The 12,174-nt window shown below is 57.7% G+C and overlaps 1 protein-coding gene across 2 annotated transcripts in view; it reads right to left on the bottom strand.

Moving 5' to 3' along the window:
* Nucleotides 1-12,174, bottom strand: part of RAB15 (RAB15, member RAS oncogene family) — a 36,833-nt gene that overhangs the window by 13,891 nt on the left and 10,768 nt on the right. For both annotated transcript variants that reach the window (XM_030561952.1, XM_030561951.1), the window contains exons 2-6: nt 7,930-7,990; nt 6,581-6,641; nt 5,549-5,626; nt 2,304-2,393; nt 1,957-2,022 (exon numbers count right to left, since the gene is read on the bottom strand). In XM_030561952.1, the coding sequence (XP_030417812.1) occupies nt 1,957-2,022; nt 2,304-2,393; nt 5,549-5,626; nt 6,581-6,641; nt 7,930-7,990 (356 nt within the window). The remainder of the gene's footprint in view (nt 1-1,956; nt 2,023-2,303; nt 2,394-5,548; nt 5,627-6,580; nt 6,642-7,929; nt 7,991-12,174) is intronic.

Genomic DNA, 12,174 nt, shown 5'->3' with positions numbered 1-12,174 from the left:
GCAGACGCAATCCCAGCAATTACAGATTGGTAAGCCTAACCTCAGTATCAGACAAATTGTTTGAAACTTTAGAAAAGAACAAAATTATCAGACACAGAGATGAACACAATTTGTTGGAGAAGAGTAAACATGGCTTTTGTAAAGGAAAATCACGCCTCACCAATCTATTAGGGTTCTTTGAGGGAGGCAACAAGCATGTGGACAAGGAGGATCCAGTGGATATAGTGTACTTGGACTTTCAGAAAGCCTTTGTTTGACAAGGTTCCTCACCAAAGGATCTTAAGCAAAGTAAGCAGTCATGGGATAAGAGGGAAGGTCCTCTCATGGATCAGTAACTGGTTAAAAGATAGGAAGCAAAGGGTAGGAATAAATGGTCATTTTCAGAATGGAGAGAGGTAAAAAGTGGGGTTCCCCAAGGACCTGTACTGGGACCTGTGCTGTTCAACATATTCATAAATGATCTAGTAAAGGGAGTAAACAAGGAGGTGGCAAAGTTTGCAGATGATACAAAAATACTCAACAAAGAGTCCTGTGGCACCTTATAGACTAACAGACGTATTGGAGCATGAGCTTGCGTGGGTGAACCTCCACTTCGTTGGATGCATACTCAAGATGCAATCCTCACGATAGTTAAGTTCAAAGCCGATTATGAAGAGTTACAAAAGGATCTCACAAAACTGGGTGACTGGGCAACAAAACTGCAGATGAAATTTGATGTTGATAAATGCAAAGTAATGCACATTGGAAAACAGAATCCCAACGATACATACACAATGATGGGATGTAAATTAGCTGTTACCGCTCGAGAAAGTCCTTGGAGTCATTGTCTAAAAGTAACCCGCCCAATGCGCAGCAGCAGTCAAAAGAGTTAGCAATGATAGGAACCATTAGGAAAGGGATAGATGATAAGACAGACAATATCATAATGTCACTGTATAAATCCATGGTACGCCCACACCTGCAATATTGCGTGCGGTTCTGGTCGCCCCATCTCAAAAACACGTATTAGAAATGGAAACAGTGCAGAGAAGGGCAACAAAAATGATTAGGAGTATGGAGCAGCTTCTGTAGGAGGAGAGATTGAAAAGACTGGGGCTGTTCAGCTTAGAAAAGAGACGACTAAGGGAGGATATGGCAGAGGCCTATCAAACCATGAGTGTGATGGAGAAAGTGAATAAGGAAGCATTATTTACTCCTTCACAGAACACATGAAGAACCAGAGGCACCCAATGAAATGAGTAGGCAGCAGGTTTAAAACAAATAAAAGGAAGTTCTTCTTCACACAACGCACAGTCAGCCTGTGAAACTCATTGCCCAGGGATGTTGTCAAGGCCAAAAGTGTAACCGGGTTCAAAAAGAACGAGATAAGTTCATGGAAGTTGTGTCCATCAATGGCTTTTAGCCAAGATGGTCTGGGATGCAACTGCATGCTCTGGGCGTCCCTAAACCTCTGACTGCCAGACGCTGGGACTGGATGACTGGGGGTGGATCACTCGATAATTGCTCCGTCCTTTTCATTCCCTCTGAAGCACCAGGCACCAGCCACTGTTGGAAGACAGGACACTGGGTGCAACGGACCATTGGTCTGACACAGGATGGCCGTTCTGATGTTCTCATTGTAAGGAAAGTGAGGCTATTTGGGGCTGGACATCTTGGATCAAGCTGTTACCAAGGCCCTTGTACATGTTGACAAATTCATTCCAGATTCCTGGCCTGAGATAACAATCGTGGAACAAGACAACAATAACTCTGGGAGAAGAGTCGGTTTCTGACCCAGGCCAAAGCAGAACTCCTGGGAGACTGGTGGGGCCGGTTGAGTGATCAGCTCGAAATCCAGTCTGGAGAGAGCAGGGGAAGCCACCGGCTCTGGGTTCTTTTTCAAGGTTTGCCCGTCTGATAGCAAGGAAAGGAGCCTGTCCCCCACCCTCCCATCTCAGAACACTGCTGGGTTCTCACCTCCTTAATGTTGAAGTTGGTGCAGGCACTTGTTTCGTAGAAGTCCATCCCGTACTCTTTAGCCAGCTGCAAGGCAAGAGAGTCCCTCAGACCATCACCGAGCGGGGCACTGATTGCCAACCTCAGCACAGTGGAGACAAGTCCACCCTCCCCCTTCAGACACGCACGCTCACTCCTGAGTGCTGGGAGCACGCGGGCAGCTGGAGGCCGACCAGGGGGTAGGGTGGGGCCGGGAAGACAGAGTACGTGGGGCGTGGCCCCCACAAAGAGCAAGGGCATGGGCACCAGGGGGCATGGGCACCCGTTGAGGGGAGCAGGACATGCTCTGCGGTGTGAGGCCCGCTCACCTGCAGGCCTTGTTCCCTGCCCACTTGTCTCTTCTGCTCCTCGTCCGCTTTGTTCCCGATGAGGATCTTCTGGACACCGTCTGGCGCATACTGGGCAGGGAAGGGAAGACTCGTTAGCCCATCCCAGCATGCACTGGGGCACGATTCCAGCCCTCCCATAGCTCTGCCACACAACCCCAGGGCTCCCAGCACACACTGGGGCACTGTCCAGCCCTCCCATAGCTCCGCCACACAACCCCAGGGCTCCCAGCACACTGGGGCACTCTCCAGCCCTCCCATAGCTCTGCCACACAACCCCAGGGCTTCCAGCACACACTGGGGCACTGTCCAGCCCTCCCATAGCTCCGCCATATAACCCCAGGGCTCCCAGCACACTGGGGCACTGTCCAGCCCTCCCATAGCTCCGCCACACAACCCCAGGGCTCCCGGCACACTGGGGCACTGTCCAGCCCTCCCATAGCTCCACCACACAACCCCAGGGCTCCCAGCGTGCACTGGGGCACTGTCCAGCCCTCCCATAGCTCCACCACACAACCCCAGGGCTCCCAGCACACTGGGGCACTGTCCAGCCCTCCCATAGCTCCACCACACAACCCCAGGGCTCCCAGCGTGCACTGGGGCACTCTCCAGCCCTCCCATAGCTCTGCCACACAACCCCAGGGCTCCCAGCATGCACTGGGGCACTGTCCAGCCCTCCTATAGCTCCGCCACACAACCCTAGGGCTCCCAGCGTGCACTGGGGCACTGTCCAGCCCTCCATAGCTCTGCCACACAACCCCAGGGCTCCCAGCACACACTGGGGCACTGTCCAGCCCTCCATAGCTCTGCCACACAACCCTAGGGCTCCCAGCGTGCACTGGGGCACTGTCCAGCCCTCCATAGCTCCGCCACACAACCCCAGGGCTCCCAGCACACTGGGGCACTGTCCAGCCCTCCCATAGCTCTGCCACACAACCCCAGGGCTCCCAGCACACACTGGGGCACTGTCCAGCCCTCCATAGCTCTGCCACACAACCCCAGGGCTCCCAGGACACTGGGGCACTGTCCAGCCCTCCCATAGCTCTGCCACACAACCCTAGGGCTCCCAGCGTGCACTGGGGCACTGTCCAGCCCTCCCATAGCTCTGCCACACAACCCTAGGGCTCCCAGCGTGCACTGGGGCACTGTCCAGCCCTCCCATAGCTCTGCCACACAACCCTAGGGCTCCCAGCACACACTGGGGCACTGTCCAACCCTCCCATAGCTCCGCCACACAACCCCAGGGCTCCCAGCGTGCACTGGGGCACTGTCCAGCCCTCCATAGCTCTGCCACACAACCCCAGGGCTCCCAGCACACACTGGGGCACTGTCCAGCCCTCCCATAGCTCTGCCACACAACCCCAGGGCTCCCAGTGTGCACTGGGGCACTGTCCAGCCCTCCCATAGCTCTGCCACACAACCCCAGGGCTCCCAGCACACACTGGGGCACTGTCCAGCCCTCCCATAGCTCTGCCACACAACCCCAGGGCTCCCAGCGTGCACTGGGGCACTGTCCAGCCCTCCCATAGCTCTGCCACACAACCTCAGGGTTCCCAGCATGCACTGGGGCACTGTCCAGCCCTCCCATAGCTCCACCACACAACCCCAGGGCTCCCAGCATGCACTGGGGCACTGTCCAGCCCTCCCATAGCTCCACCACACAACCCCAGGGCTCCCAGCGTGCACTGGGGCACTGTCCAGCCCTCCATAGCTCTGCCACACAACCTCATGGTTCCCAGCATGCACTGGGGCACTGTCCAGCCCTCCCATAGCTCCACCACACAACCCCAGGGCTCCCAGCATGCACTGCGGCACTGCCTGGCCCCCCCTCCTGAAACTCCACGGCACAAGCAATGACCCTGGGGCTCCCAGAATGCACTGGGGCACTGCCTACCGCCCCCCCCAGCACCGCCACACCACAGAGAACAACCCCAGGGCTTCCAGCCACCCCCTGGCACCCCCAACCCCACCGCAGGGACTGACCCCAGGCTCCCAGCATGCACTGGGGCACTGCCCAGTGCCCCTGCCTGCCTTCAGCCCCACCGCACCACAGGGACCGACCCCAGGCTCCCAGCATGCACTGGGACACTGGCCAGTGCCCTTGCCTCCCTCCAGCCCCACCGCACCACAGGGACCGACCCCAGGCTCCCAGCAGCGACAGGCCAAGACGCCCAGGAGCAACAGGTGACCGTGGGGCCCAGCTAAGATCCCTTGAAGGGGCCGGACCCAGAGGGCGGCGTTCAGCACCTTCCGACAGCTGAGCCCTTCCAAGGGGTTTCCACTGGACACCCAGGATCACCCGTTGCTCACGATGGCTTGGACATGGTGGCTCAACCCCCAGTAGCATATGCTGGGAGCGACGTCCACACGGCAGGGCACAGGCTGGGCGGCAGGGCACAGGCTGGGCAGCAAGCCTGCCCCGAGCCCCTGGCCTGCTGCAGGGAGGGCATTTCAAGGGGTCAGGTCTTCAATCAACAGCCCTGGCTGCTGCAGGGGGACCTGTTCTGGATGCCCTGTGGTTGAGTTACTGCCCCGGGGCTACTGGCACAGCACAGGTGCCCTGCACCCGATCCCCAGGGGGACTGCCTAAGCTGTTCCCACTGAGTGACGAGGCAGCCACTCTACATGACCCATTGCCACAGGCCCCACAGTTCCCATAGGGCTGAATTGTACCCTGCACCCACGTCCAGCCACATGTGCCCTGCTGCTCGCTGCTCTCACAAGCCTGCCTTGCACGTCGGCTGCAACCCACGGCATGGGCCATCTGTGCTGCATGCTGCCCACTCCCCGCCCCTGCACATCCACTGCACTCACTGGCAGAGCCTCCTGCTGCCCATCCCCCCTGCTGCAGGCCATCGCCAACCCACTCCACGCACTGGCAGAGCCCCATGCTCCTGCTGCCCCCTCTCCCCGCTGCAGACTTGTTCACTGCCCCAGAGGTCAGGGTCCCTTCCAGCAGAGCCTGCTTGGCAGCCAGACTCCAGCTGTTAGTTTCCCAGAGGCTCGACAGTCTGTTCGCTCCAAGCTTATTCCGAACTCCGTCACTGCCCCGCTGGGGGCCTTGCCATGTCTCGCTGCTCAGGGCTCAGCCCCCAGCACAGGCTGCCTGCTCAGTCTGGACCCATCCAGACCAGGATACTGCCTCAGGCAGTAGGGACCCCCTCCCCACATGCGCTCAGGAGCCAGAGGCCACCAGGGAAGACAAGTGGCTCTGAGCCAACTCCCACCTCGTCCACGTCGCTGGCCCATTTCATGATGTGCTGGTAGGAGCGCTCGCTGCTGATGTCGTAGACCAAGAATATCCCCTGCAATGAGACCCAGTGCACAGGTGATGGGGTGGGGGAGCAGAGGACAGTCTTACCCACAGCCTCCCTCATACCACGTGGTCCTATGCACCTGCCCTCCGGGAGGCACCAGGGGGAGGGCAGGGACCCCCAGTCCCCAGGAGGCACGAGAGCGTGGGCAGGGACCCCTGGTTCCTGGGAGGCACTGGGGCGTGGGCAGGGACCCCCAGTTCCCAGGAGGCACTGGGACTTGGGCAGGAACCCCTGGTGTCTGGCCCTCCGGGAGGCACCGAGGGCCGGGTCAGCTGAGCACACCAGTCTAACCTACCTCCACCATCCCAGTGACAAGCCCATGTGGCCTCCTAGGACAGGCCACAGTTAGCCTTAAGGGAACCCAGTGTGGCCTAGGGATAGGGTCTGGGACTCCGGACACCTGGGTTTCATCCCCAGCTCTGCCAGCACCCTGCTGGGTGACCCTGGGGGGATCCCTTCCGCATCCCTGCGCCTCAGTGTCTCCTCCCACCCTTTGTCTATTGAGCTCTTTGGGGCGCTTCTGGCTAGGAGGGGTGGGGAGCATCCTGCCCTAGCCCCATCAGTCTAGCCCTGGGCGCAGAAACCTTGAAAGGCAGTGATTCTCACAAGCCCGCTCTCGGTGGCACCCTGAGAACCCCATGTGCACAATGCCATTTGCCCACCCGACTACCCAGCCTCTCCCTCGGTCTCTGGCAGAGCAGATCTTGCCCTCGGCTCCTTGGGCAGTGAAAGGCAGGAGCCGAAACACTGGCCTGGAATGGCACCAGAGGGACAGCAGGAATCTGCCAGGTCGCGTGACCCACTGAGCAGCAGGTCTTACAGGTTCCACTCTGTGCCAGGCCCACAAAGGACGGAGTAGGATCCAGCCCCTGTTACGGGGCCTAGAGAGACGTGTGCTGCCTACCCCCAGTATCGCCCTCATATTCAGGGCAGCGCCATTACCTGGGCTCGTCTGTAGTACTGCTTCGTTATCGTCTGGTACCGCTCTTGGCCTGCCGTGTCCCTGCAGCAGAGCAGAGGTCATGTCAGTTGCGGGCATTCCCTGGGCACCATGACGCCCGACGGGGATACCGCGCCTCCTACTGCCGCAGGGTGGGAGCAAGAGCCACAGAGCAAACAGCACTGGGGCTGGGGGAGAAGCTGCAAATCCACGGTGGGCACACACCGTGGGGCAAGTGACTTATGGGGCATCAGTGGGAGCTGGTCATTGGTGCCAAATGGAGCCAGAGGGTCTTGGATGGGCACACACAGCAGGGCTCATCCCAGACACCCCAAACACACACACTCTCCACCTTCGATGGCAGAGGATGCCCCTATCTGAGCGCTCTGTCACGGTGCCATTAGCTGCTGTGTCACCTGGCTACCCAGCGGGGTGGGGTGGGCAGTGCCAGGATGGACACGGGACAGCTGTGGCCACTGCCACCTCTGCCAGGGAGCACTGCAGCCAGCAGCTCCCATCTCTGGCTCTGTCCTTCCCTGGCCCCTCTCTGTGAACTGGCAGGGCCTGTCGGCAGGAGTGTGGGGAGGCCTGCGACCCCAACACTCTACAGAGACAGCCCAGAGAGTGCCCTGGGACCGGATTGCTGTCCTCCAGCTGGCTGGTACGCTGGGGCCTGCAGCTCGGAGCCAGGCCCTTTAAAGCGGCTGCATGGGCACTGCAGGCTGAGGCCAATGGCCCACCCAGTTTTGCAGCCTGCTTCCAGCACTGGCCAGCAGCGGGAGGGTGTGCGGCCCATGGACAAGCATGCAGCAGCCGGTCTGTGGCGGTGGTTTTCCTAGCCCCAGCTGTAGCAGTCCATCTGCGGCCCCCACGGCCCAAATGAGAGACTTCTGCCTACGGTGGCACCTTCAGTCCCAGAGCAGTTCACACGCTACATACACAACATCCATCACCACTGCAATGCTGCCACCTCTGCGGAGGGACATGGCAGCTGACGAACTGAGCACAGCCTCACTACAGGAGAGCCTAGGGTGGGAAGCGAACTGGAATGCCGCAACTGATGGAGACTGGGCAGTGGGATTTAGGGAGACACACCCGCAATGGAATTGGGCCAGGAAACCCAGACCAACATGCCTGCTCTTGCAGAGATTGCCAGGGTGTCTTTAACCACCCCAGGGGCACTGGGAGAGAAGAGCACCCCCTACTGCCTGCCACCCCTCGCTGCAGCAGCCACATGTTCTGTAGAGGTCTTGGCCCAGCAGGATCTCAGCTGGTAAGCTTCAGCAGGGTTCCGGCCCTGGATCACGCACCCTTGCCCAACACCCCTCCGGATCTCAGCTTCAGCACTCACCAGATCTGTATTCGCACTTTGATACCATCCACTTCTATGGTCTTCATCTTGAAGTCGACTCCTGGGGAGAGGGGCGAGAAGAGAGGCCTTATGGGGAGCTGCCTTGCTGCTAGCAAGCACTCTGCAGGAGCCGTGGCACAGGGACGTGTCCCAGCCAATTGGCAGCCACACCCTCTCGGCACGAGGGTGTGGCACGGAGAGCAGAGACTTCCATTGGCCTACGCGTCCCACGTCACTCGGGCTGTGCTAGACTAGAGACTGAATTGGGAAGCTCTACCCAGCCTCTCGCCCCTCCTACCCCGTGCATTCACCTACCCAGGGCACTGACGGCTTGAAAGGTGCCTTGGTATAACTGGAGTCAGTGGGAGCCACACCTGCTGGATACAGGCCAGTGTCTCCTCTCCGGCTCATGGCCAGTCCGGGATACCAGGGCGAGGGCCAGGGCATGGACAGGAGAGCGGACCAGGTTCTGCTCAGCTCCAGCAGCGCATTCCCCTTGGGAGCAGCATGTGCAGTGGTTAGAGGAGGGCAGGGGGATGCAGGTCTTGTGATGCCCTGGACTTGAGCTCACTCCTTGCCCAGCCTCTTCCCCACTTCCCACGGGTCCCTATGCCCCTGAGCCATACAATCCCACAATCCCCTCTGGCATCTGTGCACCCCGCATCGCCAGGACTCCAACCCCAAGCGCCCACAGCCCCCCAGGATCTGTTGGACTTCAGCCAGGAGTTCACAAATCACCCCCCACTATTGGGAGACCTGAATGGGCGTTAGAGGATTCTGGGATGTGGGTGGGACAGGCTCCAGTGCGCTGCATGCTGGCTTTGTGCTGCAGAGGGGCAGCTGTCTGGGTAAGCCAGGGCCCCGGCCTCAGCCCGGCTGCTCTCCACACTAGGCGACAGCAGGTCGGCGTTCTGGAGACGCTGGCACAGGCAGGCTTAGAGCGCTTCTTCACAGGGCCCACCTGCCGCACGGACCCTTCCTGGGCTTTGAGTTTGCAGCTCTCCATAAACGGGCTGCAGGAATTCAGAGATGCAGGGGAGCATCACCTACTCAACTCGGCCAGCCCCCGGCTCTCTGAAGTTAGCATTCCAAGCAAGGCTAGTCGATGAGGCATGGTCCTGGCCACGCGCGTCTCCTCAGCACTTCCAAGTCCACTTATTCAGAGAGGGAGAGGGGCTCAGGTCGGTCTCTGTGCGGTGGTTGTACAGTGCCCACCACAACGGGGGTCCAACAGTAACAAACACCTCTGACATTGTGCTGAAAGCATCATGCCGACATTGGTTGTGCGAAGGGGGCCACGCCCAGCTCAGAAATGAGCTACCTGCTCCCAGCAGCGGCTCTCCACAAAGCTGCTTCGCGAGAGGGGATTGTGGAGAATCACCTCTGTGCTCGGGGTGATGTCTATTGGGAATTCCCCAGCCAGATCAGCTCAGGTTTTCCAGAAAACCCCTTTGCCTCAGCTCCAGATCTGACCCGCCAATTACGAAGCAGATAGGACCCTCGGGATTTTAAAGTGGATGCGACATTAGGCTTATAACAAACCCTGCTGCAAGTTTTGCAGCAGATAGCGTGGCCACACAACCCATTAAAACCAGAATACTTCAAAAGACATTAAGGGTGCAGAGTCAAGCTCTCAAGAGGCAGGAATTGCCCAGACCACCTCAGCCGTGTCCCTTTCTCCATAAGCAGCATTATGACACACACAATCACACACTTGTTTCTGTCCGAGTTTGAACCCAGAACTTTCACCTCCGCAGCACAAGCGACTAATGTCTGTGCTAAAAAAGTAGCAGGTTTCCCCCACCTGTGCTAACTGGTGGCTATGCAGACCTATCTCTGTGGGCCAGCCACCAGCACGTCATGCAACTCCTGCTTTGCCAGTGGGCTACACACAGCAGTGGCATATTGGGAATCAAAATGCCTTTCTTGTGGGCTAGCAGTGGGGCCTAGTGATCAGAGCCTAACAGCATAGCCAAGCACATAGGTTTGGCAGGTGCTTTCTGAGAGGCAGTGCAGCTGAGACTTTGGTCCTATTTCCATTTTTGCCAGAAGTGACCTTATGCAAACGTTAAGTCACTCGGAAGACATGGGAGAATGCGATTTGCCTGCCTCTGAAAGTTGGGATATGAAGCCTACTAATGAGGGCTGTGAAATGCACAGGGCAGCAGAAGAGGGGCTCAAACTCATGACGTCCTGGCTCAGAGTCCAGTGGCACTTCTCTAGGCTAGAGGGTACGTTGATGCAGGAGATAGGCAGGCCGGCTGGCTGGCCCAGGTAGCTCATATAGGTTTGGGAGCGTGCTCCATGCAGCTGGGGTAGGCAGAGTGCTAAGAGCATGCACAAGCTCTCCTGTGTGCAAGTGGCAATTCCCATGGCTCAGCGCCAGGGCCAGATCTGGACGGAGTGTCACAGAGAAGGCAAAGAGCCCCTCTGATCCCAGGACTCTAAAAGGTTTCGGGTCCCGGCTCCAAACCCGGGAGGCGCTAAAACCAGGAAGAGATGGGAAATAATTTAGACACCAGCCACGCCCCCTCTTCCTTCCTAGCTTTGTTCTCAGGTAAGGCTGCACCCTTCGAGCTAAGACTTTCCAGTAAAATCCAGCCTGCAGCACATACCTAGCCTTGGCAGCTTTGCAAAGCGTTAAGGAACTCGTTACCCTCTGTCTTCATGGGAAGTGCTGGGCACCACTGCCCGGGCAGCTAGGAAACCGGACATGTCAGTGTCTGTGTGCGTTACATTCACAGCACACACAGAGAAGTTAGAGCCTCTTGCTGAAACGTAACATGACCGTATTCCGTAGACTCCCGAACGGTAATGCACAGAGCCGCCCACAGTGCAGGCTGCTCCCTAGAGCAGAGCAGCCCATCTGCCTCACCTGGACTAGCCTAGCTTCTTCCAGGCTGAGGCTGACCCACTTAGCCGATAAGCAGGACCAGGAAATACCCCAACTCCTAAAGCAATAGCTTGCACTTCTAACCCCGTCCTCAACACACCACAGTTTGGAAACAAAATAAACTGATCAACAGGTTATTTGTTCTGTTGGAAATTCAGTGTCTTTAGTTTCCTCTGGGGTTGTTCCCCTCCACACACCCCTTAAATATAACCACATTTGCAAATGCACATTTCCGTTGCTTTTTGCTGTGAGACACCATAGCTGCCGAGCCCAGCTGCCTTCCCCATAAATCACAGCTCAACATCTCAAGAGCTCCTTGGGAAGCCAAAAATAGTCCCAGCCACTGCTTCTGATCACAATAGCTTCGTCATGTCTCATCCATCACCCTCCCAAGACATGCAGATGATGGACCTGCAATAGCCAGCCTATGTTATGTACTTGTGGAGCAGGGAACCCGTGCTCTGCGCAGTCACCTGGAACGGTACGCAGGGTGCCTCCCATGCCCGGTACCAGGACACTGGTCTGCTGAATAAGCTGATTGCTTTCTAGAGAGCAAGGCCAGAAGGGCCCATTCTATCTAGTCTGACCCAAGATGCTCACCCAGGGATCCCTGGACTCCTGGCTGAGCCAGAGCCCAAAGATCAATGCAGCAAGGCAGCCTCTGAGTGGGATGCTGCCAGTTAGCTTAGGCCCAACATTCAGAAGCTTAAAGGGACTTTTACAAACCCTAGTAGAATGATTCCTCTGCTTTGTTTGAGTTCAGTGAAGATGGAAATCCACCTCGAGGCCTCATCAACACAAATCGTACCCAGCTGAATTAGTTCAATCAGAGTTAACCCAGGAGTGGATGCTTAAAATCAGCTGACATCGATCTCATTTGGAATTTACCCGGGGAAGCTAGAATATAGGCCAAGCTAAGTGTTGGGCAGGAAACTTTGGTCCACGCACTTTGGTGCCCTACGAATCCGCACTGCACGGCTGCCCAGAGGTTTGTGCGAGCGGCATCCCGTTCACTGCAGCCCAGCAGAGTCCACTGCAGCCCAGCTCAGAAACAGGGTTGCAACTGGCCACACCTCACCTGGGGCTGCGGCAGGCAGAGCAGACCCAGCTGTGTTGTGCCATGTAGCTAGAGACTGCAGCAGTGGAGTGTTTTTTGCAGCTTGGGTTTCAAGTAAGCCCCTATGATTCATGCTCGCTGCTGCGGCAGGACTGCCCCCGCCCAGAGGCCTGGGGTCCTTCCAAAGCTAGTTTGTATGCTTGTCTAAGCCTGGTAAGAAGTTAAGAGCCCTCCAGCCACTCACAGGGGTACACACGGTGGCCCTATGAGCAGAGATCCATACCCACGATACAAT

Source organism: Gopherus evgoodei, chromosome 4 (assembly GCF_007399415.2).
Source record: "Gopherus evgoodei ecotype Sinaloan lineage chromosome 4, rGopEvg1_v1.p, whole genome shotgun sequence".
NCBI classification, from domain to species: Eukaryota; Metazoa; Chordata; order Testudines; family Testudinidae; genus Gopherus; species Gopherus evgoodei.
The sequence above is the reverse complement of the archived record's forward strand: the minus strand, read 5'-3'. Positions and strand labels throughout refer to the sequence as shown.